Here is a 20009-nt window from a genome sequence, read left to right as displayed (position 1 = left end):
ATTTCTGGAGAAGTGAACAGGGAGTCCTTATGGTTTGTATTTTCACAGTTACTGTTGCGTGTGCTTTCTGGCCTCTCTGTAAAGGACCAGTACCACTGAGTTCTAACTGCAGCCTTGTAGGGTGGAGAAAGACACTAAATATCCTTTAGGTCCTTTATAGAAGTGGGAACGGGAGATAGTGAGTAAACTGCCCAGGGCCCCACAGTTCAGTTCCAAAACCAGAACCAGCACCAGAGCCCAGGCCTCCTGACTCGCAAATACTTTACTTTTCGTGTTGGTAGAATTAGAAAATGTCATGATACCAAATTTAGCACGACAAACTATTTATCTAGCTGCTTTTCTTAGATTAGAACATAAACTTGTCCTAGGTTTTGGCTACTGCAGGCATTTTGATTTCTCCCTGTTCAGCAACCTCTGGATCCCTTCTCCCAGATGATTGGCAGTGACCTTCAGCCTAATTTATATGGTATTGAGGACTTGGTCTTTGGTCCAAGCAAAGCTGGTGGCCAGTGACATTTGCCTCTCTTCTGTCTTTTTCGGTAGAAGGTAATCCTAGCCCGCACTGCAGACTGCTGTCCTGAAGAGCAGCTTTACCTTTGTAGAGAGTCTGGTATGATTCTGGAATCCAGAATGTTCCACAATCCAATATTCGACCTACAGAGTAGAAGGTCAAGGCTCATATTCTATTAAGACTGAAATTATAAGGTGTTGTGATGGAGAGTTGCTGAAGAGAGGCTCTGTGTCTCAGTGATTTCCAAGGTCCCCCTGATTCCCAGGTGGCGAGGGAAGGATGGGGCAGGGCTTGTGTTCTGCAGCTGGGTGTCCTGTTTCAGACCTGGCGGTGACGTGGCAGGGCTCAGGGTTTTCACTGAAGCTTTTCAGCCTTGGCCTAGAAAAGCTGATGAAACCTTTTTTCCTCCTCAATCTAAAGCCAGCAGAGCAGGGATGGGAATGAAAGGGCCATTAACCTGGGGCACAGGCTCTTCCATTGAGTCTGTAAGATTCTTGAGGATAAACAAAGGTTCACTGTTATTCACCCTTTTGTTCTTATTTGGACGTAACATGGTGCTTTGCACGGGCATTTTGTTGAATGGAATTGGATGTTTGGTGGTCTCTCTTTTATTCTGAGAACGCTGAGCATCCCCTCTTGCCAGTATTTGGGCTCTTGTATTCCATGCCCAGGCTTTCTGTCTTTGAGTTAATCTCAAAGAATATGCTGATAGTGGTTTGTGAATGTGGTTTTATCGTATAATTTTGTCTGCAAGCATTCAATTTTCAAATACTAATTTTCCTGTATAAAACTGGTTAAAAGAATTGTTTATCGATTATTCCACACATATTGATGTTGACGAACAGGACTAAAATGACCTCAGAGGCATTCACCTGTGCCCACAGCCTCGGTGCCTGATGAACTTGGGCTCTGAGTTAGGCAGACCCTAGCTCCAGGCTGAGCCTCGCCACACTGCCTGAGTGGCCTGGGGAAACTTGTCCCCAGGAACTGCGAACTGGGGATTATGTAAGGACCTAACTCATGGGGTTATTATGGAGATTAACTGAGGTCACTCATGCAAAGTGACGGCACAGTTCATGGCATAGAGTAAGTACTCTAAAAATATTTGTTATTATTTTTATTATTATTTTGGTAATTTTGACATAAACCAAATGACAGCTGAGATTGGCCTGATCTATGAACTATTGGGAAGGCTATTTTGAACACTCCCATTCCTTTCCCTTTGGAAATCCTAAACACTGCCTGGAATTCCTGCCAGTTCCCATGGAGGTTTGCGTTTCCACAGCCCTCTCTGGCATAATCTTCTGCTCCCACTGAGGTGATCAGGTTAGAGATCGTCCACCACCCACCCCCACTCATGTGTCTGTGTTCCGTGACACAGCTGTGGAGAAGTAAAACGTGCCTCTTACCTAGTTACACTGTCCCTGTCCAACCCATCAGCACATCATGGTGGATAACAACCGTCCTGAAGATTTGGGGCAAAGGGGAGGCTCAGTAAAGCAAAAGTCTTTTCCTGCCCATCCCTGGAATGATTTCTTCTGGTTCTGGCACTTCATTACCTAATCAGATAATGCTTAAATAGAAATATCTTCTAAAATACACCAAAAAATTAAAAGTGCTTATGTTTGGATTGTGGGACTAGGGGTAATTTTCTTTCCTTCTTTCTATATTTCTGAAACTTTAAACATTATGTAAATAAGTACGCATTTCATAATCTTTTAAAAAAAGACGAGTGTTTTTTTTTTTTTTACAGATTTTATTTATTTATTTGACAGAGAGAGCACAAGTGGGCAGAGAGGCAGACAGAGGGAGAGGGAGAAGCAGGCTCCCCACTGAGCAGGGAGCCCAACATGGGCCTTGATCCCATGACCTGAGCCAAAGGCAGCTGCTTAACCGACTGAGCCACCCAGGTGCCTCAAAAAGACCAGTTTTTAAGGCCAGGGAGAAAGCTTTCAAGGATTGGGGAAGACTTCGGTATTAACAAGAGAAATAAGTCCTTGCCCAGCAAACCTCATCTCCTTTTTCTGATCCTTTAAAATGTATTTCTCACGAGTTCCTCCTAATGGGAGTTGTTGTATTTTCTGTGTCACAGTTCCAGATGCTGCCTCATTGGCAGCATAATAGGATTCTTTTTTTAACATGTCTTGACAAGCCAGTTGTTTCTGGAAGGCTCCTCCTATCCTTTGGTCTTCCGCGGCTCCAGGATGGAGTTTCAGTGCTCAGGCTTTCCCACTCTGGCTTCTGCCCGGTTCCACCCTTAACTTTGACAGAGAGAAGAGTCTCTACTTTCTCAGCTCCTGTGGAGCTCATTCCTCCTCTTCCTGATTGATCCCTGTGCTCCCAGGACCACTCCTGCTAAGGTCACCAGTATCTTCCGTGTCACTGAATCCAGTGGGCACTTTGCCATTATTGCCTGACTTGATTTCTCAGCAGCATTGGGAACGGACACTTCCTTTCTCTTAAACCATTTCCTCTGCACATGGTTCCTTGACAGCATGCTCTCCTGATGGTTCTCCTCCAGCTGGATTCCTTTCTAGTTCGCTTTTCTGATTCCTCTTCTTCTATTGTTCTTTAAAGGTTGGATTTCTTCTCACTCTCCATGTTCTCGCTGGGTAACCTCTTTGGGTCTCATGATTTCAAATATAATTTTTGTGCCACTGACTACAAATTTAACTGCATTTCAGCAAATCTAAGACATCAATGATGGTAAGATGCACCAAGATCTTATATCCCACAAAGAAAGACAGAAGCACTGCCAATTACATGACATAACGGCTTCTTACACATAAACTGTAAGACGAATTCCATTTTCAGAAATGTCAGAATATGAAAAAGGCACAGTCAAGAATTAATGATATGCTGTAAAATGTTTTTGCATAGATGAACTGCTATTCGCAGAGTATGAATACCTGGTGTGTCTTAAGCATGGTGTTCCTGGGAACGCACAAATGAATCATAATAACGTTGTCTAGAGAAGCTGGTAGTTTCCTGAGTCCTGTCTCTCCAGGCATGAAATAGGCCTTATTACCATATAGCTTATTATATGTCTAAATAAGATAGAATTAAGTTACTGAACAATGAGGCAGAGTTATTGAGCCAGAGGGTCGTCAAGATGGTGCCCAAACTCTTGAGATTTGTTTCATTTTATCTACAGTTGACTGACTCTAGAGTCATAGTCAAGAATGATCTGGCTATCTTAGTGTAAACCACGTGGTGGCCTCTGAGCAGTGCTCCCTATCGTCACAGAACTTCTCAGACAATTGAATTTTAATTTTTACTACTCATTTATTTTGTTGTTACAGATCACTGGGAAATTGTGCTCTTCTTGTTTCCCTCATTGTTTTTTTATTTCTTTTTTTCTCCCTCTACTTCAAAATTACTTTTAACAGCAATGGGACCTATAAGAACTATTGCCAAATTTTGAAATGTAATTTTCCTGCAACAGCGGCCAAAGTTAACAAAAAGACACAGAAAAAAAATCTCATTAAGTATTCTAATCTACCACCATCTGCGAACCTCGTTCTGTTTCACTAAGCCTTTCTAAAAATAATCTGAGTGGTATAGCTTCCTTCACTTCTATGGAGAGAATAATCTATACTAAATTATGTTTGTCTCAAAATATTACCTTATGTTCAATCTGATTATCCCAATAAAGTTTTGTCTCCTTAGTCCTAAGGGCAGGGAAAATCATTTACATTCCATTTTTAGATGCTGTTAACTAGTGTATCACCCCTGAACCTCTACTTAATTTAGGTAGTTTAGCATGCAAATCAGTATTTTCCCATAGAAATGTTCCAAAAATAATATATCCCCTTGCTTTTCTTCTCCCACAACTCTCTTCCGTAAGACCTTTCTTGTTGTTAGTTCAGAATAGAACATTTAATGACAAAAGTTTAAATAAAATAATCTGATCATGTGGGAATTGAAAAATATTCTCCTTAAATACTCCTGGGTCAAAGAAGCAATAAAAAAAATGCAGTTATAGACTCTTCTAGAAAGGAAGAAGAAGAATACTGCAAATAAAACCCATAAGGTGCAGCCAAAGATTTACTTGGAGGAAAATGATTGGACTTTTAAGACTTGTTATTAAACAAAAAGAATGACAATGAATGAGCTGACTCAAACCTGAGAGTTCAGAAATGAACAAAGAAACAAAGCCACATGATATACCACGGAAAGCTGAAATATTATTAACAAAGGAGCAGAAATTAAATAATTAGAAAAGAGAAAAATTATTAAATTTGTAGATCCAAGACTTGTTACTTTGAAGAAAACCCTTTGCTTATCTAATGACAAGAAAGTTAAAACGTAGTTCACAATTTAGGAATGAGAGAAGGGTTGAAGGGGGAGGGATTCATCTACAGATAGGAATTAAATGTGTCTAAGAATTTGAAAACCAGCGATTAGAAGATAATTTGTAAAGACAATAGATGTCAAAATGAGATTTAGTAAAAAATGGTAACATTGAAGGGAAGCTGGCTGGCTCAGTCGGTGAAGTGTGTGACGCTTGAAATTGGGGTTGGGAAGCCCCACGTTGGGTGTAAAGATTACTTAAAAAAATAAAATCTTTAGGGGCACCTGGGTGGCTCAGTCATTAAGCATCTGCCTTTGGCTCAGGTCATGATCCCAGGCTCCTGGGATCGAGCCCCGCATTGGGCTCCCTGCTTGGCAGGAAGCCTGCTTCTCCCTCTCTCACTCACCCTGCTTGTGTTCCCTCTTTCGCTGTCTGTCTCTGTCAAATAAATAAAATCTTTAAAGAAAGAGAAAATCTTTTTAAAAAATGGTAACATTGAGTGGATATATAACCACTTAAGAAATGGAAAGAATTATTAAAGAATTAATTCTGTATAAAGAAGTACCTTTTTTGTATATTTTTGTTTCAAAAAATGTGTATGATGAAATCTTTCTAATTAATGAATGTCATCATAATCGTGATGAATTCGCCTGATAAAAGTAGAACAAATAGGCTGGTACATGTCAGTCTCTCTTAAAAGCATAGATGCAAAAACAAAACAGTTATAGCTGGTAAAATATAAGAAATATTAAAACACCAATCCTGAGAATCCAAGACTTGTTTAAAGATTAAGAAATCTGTTGCTATTGTAATATAGGACTAAAGTAAAAAAGCAAATATTCATCCAAATACATATTTTAAAAAACACAGTGTTCATTCCTGATTTTTAAAAATCAAAATTCTTAGTGAATGAAGAATAGGTCACTTCCACAATATGATAACAAAAAAGCATCAACATCAAACTCAATGGTGAAATATTGGAAGTGTTCCCATTAAAAATAGAGGTACACATGAAAAGATGCTCAACATCATTAATCATTGGAGAAATTGAAATCAAAATCATAGTGAGATACTATCTTACACCTACTAGGATGGCTGTAATCAGAGAGAGCATAAAAAGTGTTATCAAAGATGTGGAAAAATTAGAACCTCATACATTGGTAGTAGGATTCTAAAATGGTACAACTGCTTTGGAAAATAATGTGGAAGTTCCTTACAATTTTAAACAGAGTTAGCATATGACACACCATTTCCATTCCTGGATGTAGGTGTGTTGTATGTGTATATACCCAAGAGAAATGAAAACTAATGTCCTCACAACAGCTTGCACAAGAACGTTCATAGCAGCATTATTCATAATAGCCAAAATTCTTAATCTCAGGAAACAAACTGAGGGTTGCTGGAGTGGTGGGGGGTGGGAGGGATGGGGTGGCTGGGTGATAGACATTGGGGAGGGGATGTGCTATGGTGAGCGCTGTGAATTGTGTAAGATTGTTGAATCACAGATCTGTACCTCTGAAACAAATCATACATTATATGTTAAAAAAAAAAAGAAGAAGATAGCAGGAGGGGAAGAATGAACGGGGGGAAATCGGAGGGGGGAACGAACCATGAGAGACTATGGACTCTGAGAAACAAACTGAGGGTTCTAAAGGGGAGGGGGTGGGGGGATGGGTTAGCCTGGTGATGGGTATTAAGGAGGGCACATTCTGCGTGGAGCACTGGGTGTTATACGCAAACAATGAATCATGGAACAGTATATCAAAAACTAAGGTAATGTATGGTGATTAACGTAACATAATAAAATAAAAAAAGTAGAAACAACCCGAATGTCCATCCACTGACAAATGGATACATAAAATGTGATATATCTGTATCTTTATAATGGAATATTATTGGCAATACAAGGCAATGAAGTAGTGACACATTCTACAAATGGATCAACTTGGATTGAAACATGGGTTGAAAACATGAGGCTGAATGAAGGAAGCCAGTCACAAAGTACGACATATTGTAGGAGCCCCTTTATATGAAATGTCCAGAATAGGCAAATCCACTGAGAAGAAGTACACTGATGGTTGCCTGGTGCTGAGGTGGTTGGGGAAGAAGTGAAGAGTGAATGCTAATGGGTACAGGGCTTCTTTGTGGGGCGAAGAAGATGTTTTAAAATTGATTGTGCTGATGGATGCATGAGGATGGTATGCACAACGCTGTGGATATGCTAAAAACCACTGAGTAGCACACTTTGGGTGGATATCTCAATAAAGATGTTATTAAAAAAGGAAACAAATGAAAATGTGCATGAATGCTGTTGCTGGTATTCACAGCAATCTGCCAGTAAACAAGGAGAGGAAAAGATGTATGAATACTGGAAAAGAAGAAACAGATTATTACAGATAATATTCCTATCAGAGCATCCAAGAGACCTCACTGAAAAAAATTAGTAGAGGCAGTAAAAGAGTTTGGTAAAGAAGAAATTATAAAACACGGCCATAGGCTCTTCTCCTTACAGATAGAAAGTTCTTATGAGTACATAAGAAATGATCACCTAGTAGGAAAGTAAACCAGTGACATGAAGGCCATTTACAAGAGACGCAATGGTGAATAATGATATGAAAGGAACATATCTATAACGAAGGAAATACTTTTTAAAACTATGAGCTAATAGGTTAAGACCCTCCTGTTGAATGAGCATCTTTTAGGTAGACATTCACAGGGCCTCAGGAATTATGTAACTATCTCAGACTAAGTCGTATGAATAAACACATATTTTAAATACCACATTTTTAATTTACCTCATCAGATCCTTGAAAATTGGGCAGAAGGGGGATGGGACCGTCCAGTGCTCTTCTCAGAAGGCTGCTTTGGTTCTAGGGCTCAGAGAAGACAAAGGCAACATAATGTCTTGAGTGTTGTTTGACCTTGGTGTCCTGAGGGGTACTCATTAGGTCTGCTCTCCTCCAAGGTTTTCCCTGGAGCAGGGGGGATGCCCTGTGCTCTCCAAATACGTCAGGGCCACAGCTTCCATATTAGACCGAAGACTGGAGCAAATGTGACTCACTAGTCCCTGAAGCTTCCTCATGGAAGCAGGTAGCCATCTTGACTTGAGGGGTGAGGGTTGAGCCAGTGTCTGTCTGTCTAGATGGTTGATCCTCAGCTGTAGTAAGTAGCAGTGCCAAGCCCACCATCATTATAGGAGTGTTCCTCTGGTCATTGTGGTGGCCCTGCCTTGTTAGAGTCATAGTTCCCTCAGTTTCCACTTGCCCTGAAGAGATTATCTTAGAATGTCCATTATATTTCATATTGGAATGATGCCAATCCACATATCCTTGAAACTGCTCTGCTTATAAGGGAGGTGTGCTTGATGAAAATTGTTGCCAGAGATCTCTCTCAACCATTCCAAGGTCAGTGGTGAAAATTTCACTTATTAAAGAGATTTTATTATAAATGAATGTGAGCATCTTAATTTGGTAGGTTTCCTTGTAAACATGCAGAACATTTCTCTGATACTTTCTGCTCTCATATATTTCCTGCTAGTTTATGTGGAAGCAGACTGCATTGAGGCTGTTTGTACTACCAAGAAATACATAGAGAAATATATTATTGTTCTTTTAATAGACATAATTCATACATGGTTATTGTAAAAACTCAGAGTGTGGATGAATACACTTCCTGCCTTCAATTAGAATTATATAGTTATAGTGAAATAAAAATGCTGACTTATTTAAAATACAAAGAGGGTATTCTTAAAGAATAGGGTCTATAAAGCTTTTGTGGTACATTTAAAATGATATTTTAAGCAATTGGTGAATTTTTATCTTTTGATCTACAGAGTCACATACTGAGATCTAATTAAGAGGATGAGTTTTGGGTTTTATTATTGGGAGAATCCTCAAAATTATATATGTTTTGGATTAAATCTAAGATTACCTACTTACTATTTATTTTTATGAATGGTCTTTTGCTTTATGATAACTCTGTCCAACTGATTTCTCTAGGTCGAAAATGTCTGCTTGGTAGATCGAATATCTTCTAAAAAAGCAGCCCTAGGTACTTTGTATTTGACGGCAACTCATGTCATATTTGTGGAAAACGCAGCTGACACAAGAAAAGAAACATGGGTATGCATTCTTTATTTTTGGCTTTATACATTTTCTGTCGTTTTAAGTAACAAGTTTTGGTTGGGCTTTTGATATTTGGGTGTTCAGAGGACTGTTTTTGGAGGATCAGCTTCGCCTTGTTTTGCACAGAGTCAAATCCATTTGATTTACTTATTCATTTTAAGCACTGATTATTTAAACATCATCAAAGACAGCCTAGAAATAGCCAGAAATATAAGTGCTTCATGTCACAGCTGTCAAGTAGAGATCCGAGAACATCAGTGCCAGATAGAGCACTTAGCTAGTGCCTTATTTGCAATACATTGTATTTGTAGGATCCAATAATGCAGACCATTTAGTTATTTTATTATGTTGTCTTCGCTTTTCTGATAATTTGACAACGAAGGAAAGAAAAGCTAGGGAAGAGTCCCAATGTCAGATATTTCTGCTACTTAGTAATGAGACCATTGGATACATCTTATTTTATATAGCCACCCAACCCCCGACACTCTGACTCGAACCAGAATCCCTGAATTGTAGATTTTTCCCTTTTCTGTATTCTGTGGACATTGTTACATTTTCAGCGGAAGGTGGTGGGCATTACTGGGTGGAGAGAAATAGTGACAGATGGTGACTACACTTGGGAGCATCGCATAATGTATATTGTATACCTGAAACTGATGTAACAGTGTGTGTCAACTATACCCACATAACAAAAGATAACAAATGTTCCCATTGACTAAGCCGAAACCTACCCCCCGCCACACACTGAAGCACCAGAGAGATGCACTTCAGCCTGATTTTCTTTAACATAAATCTCTTCTCCAGCCTGCCTGACCACCAGCAGCTTAGAAAACAACAATCTCAAGTTGCTATTGAACTTGAGCATCCCATGTGGAATTAAGGAGCATGGTGGCACCTCCCAGCGGAACCGTCTCTAACTTTTGTTGATTGCGAGGTTTATTTCACTAACTTCTCATGACCTTATTTAATCTTAGCTATTAAGTGTGTTCACCATTTGACTACCAAAATGTTCCCTTACCTGGACTTGTACAGAATTGTATGCTGAATAGTTGGCTCTAAATAATTAGCCTGGATATCAGAAGACTTGGTAATGAAAAATAAAATGACAAACTTAGATGGCTCTTTCCCGGGAACATTGGTTCTTGTTGTCTGAGTGCAGGCGTTGAGCTAGCCAAAGACGGGGGGAGTGTTTCTTGTCCGTGTTCCTTCGGAGATCTGGGTTGTGCTCGTCTCATTTATCGGTTATCAGTGCTTAGCTTCTCCACATGACTTTTGGTTGTAGATTCTTCACAGTCAGATTTCCACCATTGAAAAACAGGCAACAACCGCTACCGGGAGCCCTCTGCTTATTCGCTGCAAGAACTTCCAGCTGTTACAGCTCATCATCCCCCAGGAACGAGACTGCCATGATGTGTACATCTCTCTGATACGCCTTGCGAGGCCAGGTAGGGTGGAGGAACTCAGCATTGCGGACATCGCACCCTGAGGTTCACAAATCGTGTTCAAGAAATATGCATAGCTTAAGAATTATGGTGTTTTAGGAACTATATGTTTTCCCAAATCCTCCAATGAGGCCAAGAATTCTGAATGATTCATTGCCTTTTAGGGGCTCTCCCTGAGTTGTTTACTATACGATCCTCTTTCATTTTTCTTAGTATTCACTTTGTCTTGGGTGGGGAGGGGAGGGTTTATAGCTGTTCCTTTTGGAGTGAAATCGTATTAAAATCATGCCCTTCCCATACTATGATTATTGAGCCACCTTGCTTGGAGCCTAAGATAAAACTGACAAATTGTTTTGTGTGGAGAATATTAATATCAAACAGCTTAAGGGCACTTCCCCCTCTTGGGTTTTTTATGGCTTTGTGATGGTGATAGAGGTTTCCCAAGGTTGGTATAACTAGACGTTTGTTAGCATCAGTTGTATTCACAGTGTGGATCTGTTGGTTCTCCTAAACAAAACCTTCTTAAGTGTCGTGGGAAGAATGTTTTGTTGATTGGAAAAATAGATGCTGTCAGTTTCTCTCCTGTTCTATCCCTCGGCTTGGGGTCTTCCGATTTATGGCTTCCTGGGCACTTCTAGAGAAGCGTTTCTTGTCTCTCTATGTGGCTTGTATGGGTTGCGGTGTCCTTTTGCTTAAAAAAAAAAAATAGACATCTGAGTTTCTGGGGAGAATTCCATAAAAATAAATCTTTTATATAAGAGTAATCTCCATGGTAGTGTTATACCGAAATCACTGACAAGGGAGATGGAATATATCTTTTTTAGTTACTGTGCTAAATGCTTTTTGATTCAGGACAAGAAATTTGGTTGTAACGTCTGCAAGGGGCTTGGCTGGGTCCTCCATTTCTTATTGTGTGACCGTATCATCTCCAGAGAGCGAAGACCTCAAGTTATTTCTTGAAAATGGTGCAGGGAGCTGTCAAAACCTGATAGTTTTGACTTGACTTTGCTCCCCTTTCAAAGCAGCTGGTGGAGGCTTTTTCATTTCCGTGTGTTGCAAAGAAATGCAGAGTTAGCCAGAAAAGCAGTTGAACTTTATTTAGAGGGTGCACTATAATTGGAACAGAAGTTCTGGGAAGATGTGTGTTAGGTTGCGTGCAGCAGGGAATGCGAGGAGAACTGTGTATCAGCAATTTCTGTATCACTGATTAATGGCTGGGCTGCGTAATAAATGTGCTCTGACCTGACTAATAGGATTTAGGAATAGCCCAGAGAACTGGGAAAGAGCTGAGTGGCTGGAAGGGCAGATCACAGTGAACGTGAGGGCTGTGGCTGGTGCAGACAGTCATTGCAAGGGTCCCCATGGAGGAAAATCTCTGTGTTCCTCACTTTTTATAAAACTCCCACTTTTTCTTAAAGGTGACATTTGGGAGGTAGGTATTAGACATAGCCAGAGAGCAAAAAAAGAAATCATAGTAATGAATTGAATTAAACTTACTACCTTAGAAGATTTTAAGAAAGCCACCAGCATTTTGAAACCCTGGAATCAGAAATGTCAGTTTACATAAAACACAGTACTTTAATAAGTGTGGGAAGATGAAATGGAACCCAGACAGTTTCACAGTTTAATGTTAGAAACAATGCTAAAATTAGGATCTGTTACAGCCTACAACCTTGGAAGCAGGTTTTTGAATCTGGGTGGAGGTAGAGAAAGGTGGAGGGGGTCCCAGCTGGGAATAGGGATGGCTTATCAGAGCCATCTGAAGATCTTTTACAAAATATACCTTCCCCCTCCTCTGGGTCTATCAGAGTAGGGGCGCGCGTGCGCGCGCGTGTGTGTGTTAGCACGATATAGATCTCTGTGGTGGTTCTGGTTAGTCACCAACACGAATCACCTATTTTCAGCTACCCTGATAGCTAAGCTTCAAGGTCCTGTAGAGGACAAATTTTCTTATTTTATTTTATTTTTTTTACAAAAGAAGAAATGCTTGGGAGTCCATTTAAGTCAAGTCCTATGAAGGAGATTTTCAGAACGCTTGAGATTCTCTCTCCACCGAATTAGGATTTCTAGGATAAAGGTACATCAAACTACTAAAACATTTAGCGAGATTTTATTGGTTGGTCTTTTGTGTGAATTCAGATCGGTAAGAATGAAAAATTAAAGTAGCCAAAGTCAGTAAGCTCTTTAATTCTTAATAAAGAATAATTTAGGTTAAAGTAAAACTTTGGACCCAGTGAGAAATAGATCCAGTGTACTAGTAAGGATATACATTTTTCTGATGAAAAGACCCCTATTTCTCAGAGAGCTTCCATTTTTCCCATGTGCATTCTCCTCCCTCTGATTTGGCTTCTGCTGTTTATTTTTCTATCAATTATCTTTCCCTCTGTAGTGTTCCTGGGCCCTTGAACATTTAAACCATCTTTGTTTATTTTCCCATTTTTTTTCTAAACGATAGTTTTTTTTTTTTTTTCAGTTCTTCTTAGTCCCCAGTTCTTCTGCACACATATTATGATTTTAAAAATCTTGTGATTGACATCATCTCATTTGCTCAGTTTCACTTTTTGGGGGGGTGGGGCTTAATTTCCCTTTTGACGTCCTTGTCTGTCACAGCTGCTTACGCAGTGTCTGCAGTGGTAATTTGCTTTTTATTGACCATACTAATCTCTGAGTCCAGAAGTCCTTTTCCATTAACGGTTAGCTTCCACAGCCCTGGTGTTTCATTCAAACACTTACTTGTTGAAAATAGACAGCAGACGTCTCCTTATTTTTATTCTAAATCTGCAAAGTGCAGTAATAACTGTGCTGTCTTCTCAACCTTGTTTCACTGGTTTTTCAGCCCCGCTTATTTTGGGTTGCCTGAATTAAGCAGAAGGTTGGGAGCAGCTGAGCTTTCAATTGTTACTTTTGGTTCTAATAAACCCCACATATGTGTGTCCCCCTGATGACTGCCGGTCACTTTTCCCTTCCTAGACCCACCTCTTCATTCAGCGAATGCCCATTTGTGTTTGATCTTTCCTTTGGAGTTTTAAAAAATTTGCAGAAGGGAAACAATCAGTAACATAACTGTATTATTCAGGTTTTACATTGGTCATTGCAAGTTTTCTTTTTCTTTTTAAAGTATTTTTTTTATTATAATATTGTTACCTTTTGTTTCTCCCAATTAGTCTATCTCGGTAATTCCTACCCTATTTTTTTCCCCAAAATATTCTGTTTTCATAACCAGTTAGCCTGATACCTGGGAAACAAACCAGGTTGTTTTTCTTTTTTCTCCAATTGCTTTGTCTTACCCACAGCTGCCTTATCTGGTGGTGTGAACACCCTTTCCTTTTTTATGGGAGAGAAGGGGTGGGGGCGTAGAGACGGGGCCATTTGGAGGCTGGGTGGTTCCAAGTTGAAAATTACCGCTTGATGGCATAAATACCCACCCAGGGAGTAGGAAGTGGGATTGCCCAAGAGCCAAGGCTTTGATGAGAGCAATAGGTACGGAACCCATCGCAGTGCTGAGGGCTTCCTTGTGTTAAGGAGTCCAGATGAACGGTGGTGCTCAAGGAACGCCAAGTCAGTCAACACATGCATCTCTCAGGCCATCTCCTGAGTTCTGAAACACCGATTTGGCTAGAAACGTCCCCAAAATGCTATCCATTCTTTTTTTTTTTTTTTTTAAATGCTATCCATTCTTAATTTAATGCAGTATTTTAGAAATAGTTCTTTTTCTTTCTGGATAGAAAAACCTTCAAGTCTGCCTTTGCTTGGCAATTATAAGATTTAAATAGGTAAATAAAGTAAATACTAGAATGATTTCTGCATAACTTTTTCTGAAAAACCTTTTTTTTTTTAGATTGGAGGTGCACATTCAGCTTACTCCCACAGTGCAAAGGCATGTGGGGTATTTGCTTCTTATGGGAAGAGCTCTGGAGGAGAGCCTTTTGGTGCACCTCCTCTTGAACCCTGCTGTCACTAATAGCAAAAGACATTTGATGTTGGGTGTGATGGCTCAGACTCCGTGGGGTGAGAAGCCGGTGGAGTATTTAACATGTCTGTTTTAAGAGATGAGGGTGAGGAATCAGGGATCTGACCTTTCTGAAGCAGACGTGTTCTCCATTCAGATTCTATAAAGACTAGAGATTTCTCTAGCCCTACTTTTGGTGGTGTTTTTAACTCACCTCCTTGTGATTACTAAGAATTCTGCTACATATTTTGCAAGAGATGGAGGTGAGAAGAACAGAACACTGTGAACGGGAAATATTCAGTAAAATTTACATCTGTGTTAATGGTACTTTTTAATTTCTCAGAGTAGGCAGTCATTCACTGAAGGCTTCCCCTGGGCTGGCCTTTGGGTAAGAAGCTTGCCTATGTTAATAAGATCGAGTTTTGGCTGACAAAAATGTGGGTTTCTTTGCCCTTGTGTAGAATTTTAGTTAAATTGGGCTAGAGCTATGGTTGATCACCCTTTTGCTTAAAAATAACCTGAAGAAAACATTTCACAGTCTTAGTGGCAACCAATCCTAATGCCTCCCAGTTCAAGAATGGTCTTGATATCTGCTATAAACTGTTCTTGCTTTAATTTCTGTTCTGTGTGCTTGCCTCCTCCCAATGACAGCAGGCGTGAGCCCATACAAAGAAAACTATCCATAGTCCTAGAATGGTTTTCTCCTTCTACCTTTAAATCTAGTTGTAACTGCTTGACAAAGGGAACTTAACGTCCATTATTAACCCCGTGCTCATAAGCTCTTCTTTCACTAAGGGAACTGAGGCTTTCGCAAGAGATTCTTTTGGCCTCTTAACCAAATTGCATTTGCGGTTAACGTTATGATATCAGAGGCCTGAGTCATGAAATGGTACTGAGAAATGGAAAAGATGTGTCAGTGTCCAGCTGATGGTTCCCAGAACAGGATCTCAATTTCGTAGTCTTCCTGCTCCAGTAGCCAAGATCACAAGAGACAGTTCCTACTGAGAGCATCTACTTCGTTTGTGTGTACAGACACCTGTGGGTGTGTGCTTTCTTATTGTTTGAAATTGTCAGTGTCTTAAAGCTTGAAGTTTAGAAGTATATCAGGAGAAACTGAAATAGAACATAGTTTATCTAACTGATAAACTTACTTTTGCTTCTTTACAAGAAAGAATGCAAGTCTAATGAAAAAGTCGGGTCTTTAAAATATCCTTATTTTTCTTCCTCCTTGTGGATGAGTTATTTCCATGGTAATCACAACAAGCCTGAAACTGAGGTTAGCTCTCAGGCTGCCTGTGTGTTTCTGTGGCCTTTTGCTGGTGGTGAGATCCTTTCTTGGGCCTCCAGACACTTGTGGAAGAGCCATTAAATTAACCACATCTGAATGTCATCAACAGATTAAGGAATAAATGGGGGGACCTAAGAAAATTGAGGAGAAAGAAACCTACTGGAGAAAAAGAAGATGATTCAGGGGATGGAACAAGGAAGGAGAAGACACAAAGTGGTCCATCTGGGGAGAAGGATCTGCCTTAGACGGGCAATGCGTGTGATTAGAAGCATGTACTCTATAGCCAGATTGCCTGATTTAAATCCAGACTCCCCACTTACTGGCCATGTGGCCCTGGCGATATTCCTTAACCTACCTTTGCCTCAGATTTCTCATCTGTAAAATGAGGCCCATCATGGGTTAATACATTTACGAAGAACAGAATCTGGAATGAAACACGTGTTCAGTGAGAATCAGCCATGATTTATCTTTACCGGAGGTGCTTGGATCTGCACTATCCAATATGGTGGCCTGCACTGTCCAGTATGGCTTCATGTGGCTTGTGGGCACCTGAAATGTAGGCAGAATGAGTGAGGATGTGCTGTCAAGTGTGAAATACAGGTGGAATTTCAGAGACATTATGAAATAAGATACATCAAATATTAAAAAGTTTTATATGATACATATGTTGAAATGATAATTGGATATATTGGCTTTCTAAGAAAATATATTAGTAAAATTAATTTCATTGTTTTTAGTTTTTTAATGTGGCTACAAGGACCTTTTCAGTGACACATGTGGCTTGCTTATATTTTTGTTGAACAGCACTGGCGTAATTGCTTCCTTCAACATAACAAGATCAGAGCAGGAAAATCAAATCCTAGCTCTAAATGGGGAAGGCTGTTGGCCCTGGCCTCACAAGCAGAAAGGGTGGTACATAAAGACATAGACATCCTGGCAGAATTGAAAGCAGACTTTCATCAGACATCCTCGAATTTGCCCCTCATGACCAGGGTACCTTACACTATCAATTGATTTTTTTATGAATCCTATGAATTTTGTATGAGCAGTGCAATTATGACATTGATGTGTCTGATATAAGTTCAGATGTTTTCAGGGCAAACATCTGAATACATTTCACAGCTTTTCAATTGTTATTTCTCTTTTTCATATTGTGAGTATCAACATGGGGCAGTGGCCTGGGCCTCCCTCCACCTCTGAGAGGCCATCCCAAATCCAAGCTCGATATACATAAACAAATTGAGTTCTTGATGTCTAATGATACATACATTCTTAATTAATTTTTAAAGTTCCCTTTCTTACGTGTTCTGGAGAATATGTTTGGCTTCAAAAGCAACGTAAAAAAAAAGCGCAAAATGGAGAAGGCCTTGTTTCTGAAGGGAAAGGAGCTCTTGCAAAATTGAGTTCGCTTGTTCTAAGGTCTCCATGTCATTACTGGGAGGAGGTGGGTGAACCTGCCCACAGAGACGGAATACTCCTTGCAGTGTCCCGAGGGGCAAGAAGCTGGTTTGGCTTCTTGATGTAATCCAGCCCACATAGAATGCTTTTGGGGAGATTTGGTTCTGGATTTGACTTGGTTTGATTTGGCTTTATTCTCCTTTATCTTGCAGTGAAATATGAAGAGTTATACTGCTTTTCATTCAACCCCAAGCTGGATAAAGAAGAAAGAGAACAGGGCTGGATGCTGATTGATCTCGGTGAAGAGTACAAGCGAATGGGCCTCCCTAATAATTATTGGCAGCTCAGCGATGTGAATAGAGACTACAGAGTGAGTGCAGAGGCATCTGGTGAAATCTAGTTACTTAATCCAAGGGAACTCATGATTCACATAGCTTAGCATGACCTCTGTTTAATCTCCTTTAGTTTTTACAGCTCTTTGTAGATACAGATCTGTGGATTTGCAAGTCTCCCCTGGTTACTGTGAGCTGCATTTCCTACCTGCATCTAGAATCAAAGAGTTTGGCCAAGGGAACCTTAGAGAACCGCCCCCCCCCCCCACACCTTCCCCTAATGCTTAAGGAGATGGAAACCCAGAAAAGCCCAGTGGCGGGCTTCATGGCCAGGCAGTGGGTGGGAGAGCCGGCCAGGGCCAAGTTCTCCCATCGGCTCTTTTTATAGTGCAGCGAGTGATTAGTGGGGAAGTCACAGGGACTCTGATGGCAGTCTGGCACCAGCTCCTCTCTGTACTCACTGAACTCTTGATTGGTACACAAGGTCACCAAGAGGCTTCCCTAGAGAAATGTGGAGAAATGTGTCCACGCTTACAGAAAGGCCTATGGAGAGGAAGGGAAGCAGGAGAGGCAGAATCAATCTCATATTGTCCCCCATGATGGGCTTACAAATCAATGTTGGTTTCCCTATTAATTTTTAAAATATTTTAGGTAATAAAAGCAATGTAAGAATGTTGCAGAGAATTTATAAAAGCAAGAAAAAAGAAAAAATACCCACCATCTCAGTGCCCTAATGTTCTTCTATTAGGTTTTAAAATTTTCCTTCAGTTTCTTTTTCCCATCTGCATAGTTTTAATAGCTCTTTTCTTATATAAGCAATGCATTTAATGATTCGAAATTGGAAAATACAGAGGAAAGGGAACTGTTCCAATATATATAACAAATATGGAATTATATTACACATGCCTTGTGTTTGCTTTTCTTCACCCATCATACTGTTTTTTCCTAATAAATATATTTTATATCATAAAATCACATAGTATGGCTATATCCTATTCTTTCTACCTAATCTCCAATTTTTAGACATGCAGATTATTATTTTTATGATTTTAAATAAACATAGTGAGAACATCCTGGTGACTATACTTCTGCCCATGTTCAAATTCTTTTTAAAGACAGATTCCTAAAGGTGAAATTTCTGTGTCAAAAAGTTTACATAAATTTTTGTACATGTTGTCAAAAAGAACTGCAGAAAAGTTGGACCAATGTATATAAATTCTCAGCCTCCGTGTATGAGAATGCCTGATTCTTTGTTCCCTCACTGAGAAAGATGTCAGTTCTTTAAAAGTTTTTTTAACAACCTGATAGTGGGACAAGGGATGTCTCATCTTAATTGAATCTACATGCTTTGATTTCTTGATTTGTAGATTTGTATATGCTGATTGACCATTTATATCTTATCTCCTGTTAATTGACCATTTCTGTTTACATTTTTAAAAATTTTTTATTATTGACGTATAGTTGGCATACAATGTTATATTAGTTTCAGGTGCACAACATAGTAATTTAGCTAGTCCATACATTATGTAATGCCCACCACGGTGAGTGTAATCACCACACAATGTTATTACAATATTATTAACTCTGTTCCCGTGCTGTACTCCTCATCCCTGTGACTTATTTACCACTGGAAGCTTGTACCTCTAACTCCCCTTCACTTCTTTCTCCCACCCTTCTACGTCTCTCCTCTGGCAACCAGTTTGCTGTCTGTGTTTATGAGTCCATTTCTGTTTTTTTGTTTGTTTCTTTGATTTCACATAAGTGAAATTACATAAGTGAGATCATACGGTATTTGTCTTTCTCTATATGACATATTTTACTTAGCATAATGCCCTCTTAAGTCCATTTATGTCAGAAATGGCAAGATCTCATTCTTTTTTATGGTTGAGTAATATTCCTCTGTGTGTGTGTGTGTGTGTGTGTGTTTGTTATATATATATATATACACACCACATCTTCTTTATTCATTTATCTATCAATGGACACAAATTACTTCCAGATCTTGGCTATTGTAAATAGTGCTGCAGTGAACAGAAGGATGCATATTATCTTTTCAAGTTAGTGTTTTTGTTCTCTTTGGGTAAATGGTAGTAGAATTGCTGGATCATATGGTAGTTCTATTTTGAATTTTTTGAGGGACCTTCATACTGTTTTCCACAGCGGCTACACCAATATACATTCCCACCAACAGTGCCTCGGGAGTTCCCTTTTTTCCACATCTTGCCAACACTCATTACTTCTTGTCTTCTTTTTTTTTTTTTAAATGAAGATAGTTTTTTTTTTTTTTTTAATTTTATTTATTCACGAGAGAGCGAGAGAGAGAGAGGCAGAGGGAGAAGCAGGTTCCCAAGGAGCAGGGAGCCCGACGCGGGACTCGATCCCAGGACCCTGGGATCACGACCTGAGCCGAAGGCAGACGCTTAACCATCTGAGCCCCCAGGCGCCCCGTACTTCTTGTCTTCTTAATACTAACCATACTGACAGGTGTGAGGGGATACCTCATTGTGGTTTTGATCTGCATTTTCCTAATGATGAGTGATGTTGAGCATAGTCTCATGTGTCTGCTTGCCATTTGTATGTCTTCTTTAGAAAAACAGCTGTTCATGTCCTCTGCCTGTTTTTCCCTGGGATTATTTCGATTTTTTGGTGTTGAGTTGTGTAAATTCTTTAT

General features: G+C 39.7%; 1 protein-coding gene across 2 annotated transcripts in view; it reads left to right on the top strand.

Moving 5' to 3' along the window:
- MTMR7 (myotubularin related protein 7) overlaps positions 1–20009 on the top strand; it is a 113408-nt gene that overhangs the window by 40564 nt on the left and 52835 nt on the right. For both annotated transcript variants that reach the window (XM_027600686.2, XM_027600687.2), the window contains exons 2-4: positions 8804–8926; positions 10212–10374; positions 17219–17376. In XM_027600686.2, coding sequence (XP_027456487.1) covers positions 8804–8926; positions 10212–10374; positions 17219–17376 — 444 coding nt within the window. The remainder of the gene's footprint in view (positions 1–8803; positions 8927–10211; positions 10375–17218; positions 17377–20009) is intronic.

The sequence above is a fragment of the Zalophus californianus genome, chromosome 2, assembly GCF_009762305.2.
Source record: "Zalophus californianus isolate mZalCal1 chromosome 2, mZalCal1.pri.v2, whole genome shotgun sequence".
Taxonomy (NCBI): Eukaryota; Metazoa; Chordata; class Mammalia; order Carnivora; family Otariidae; genus Zalophus; species Zalophus californianus.
The sequence above is the reverse complement of the archived record's forward strand: the minus strand, read 5'-3'. Positions and strand labels throughout refer to the sequence as shown.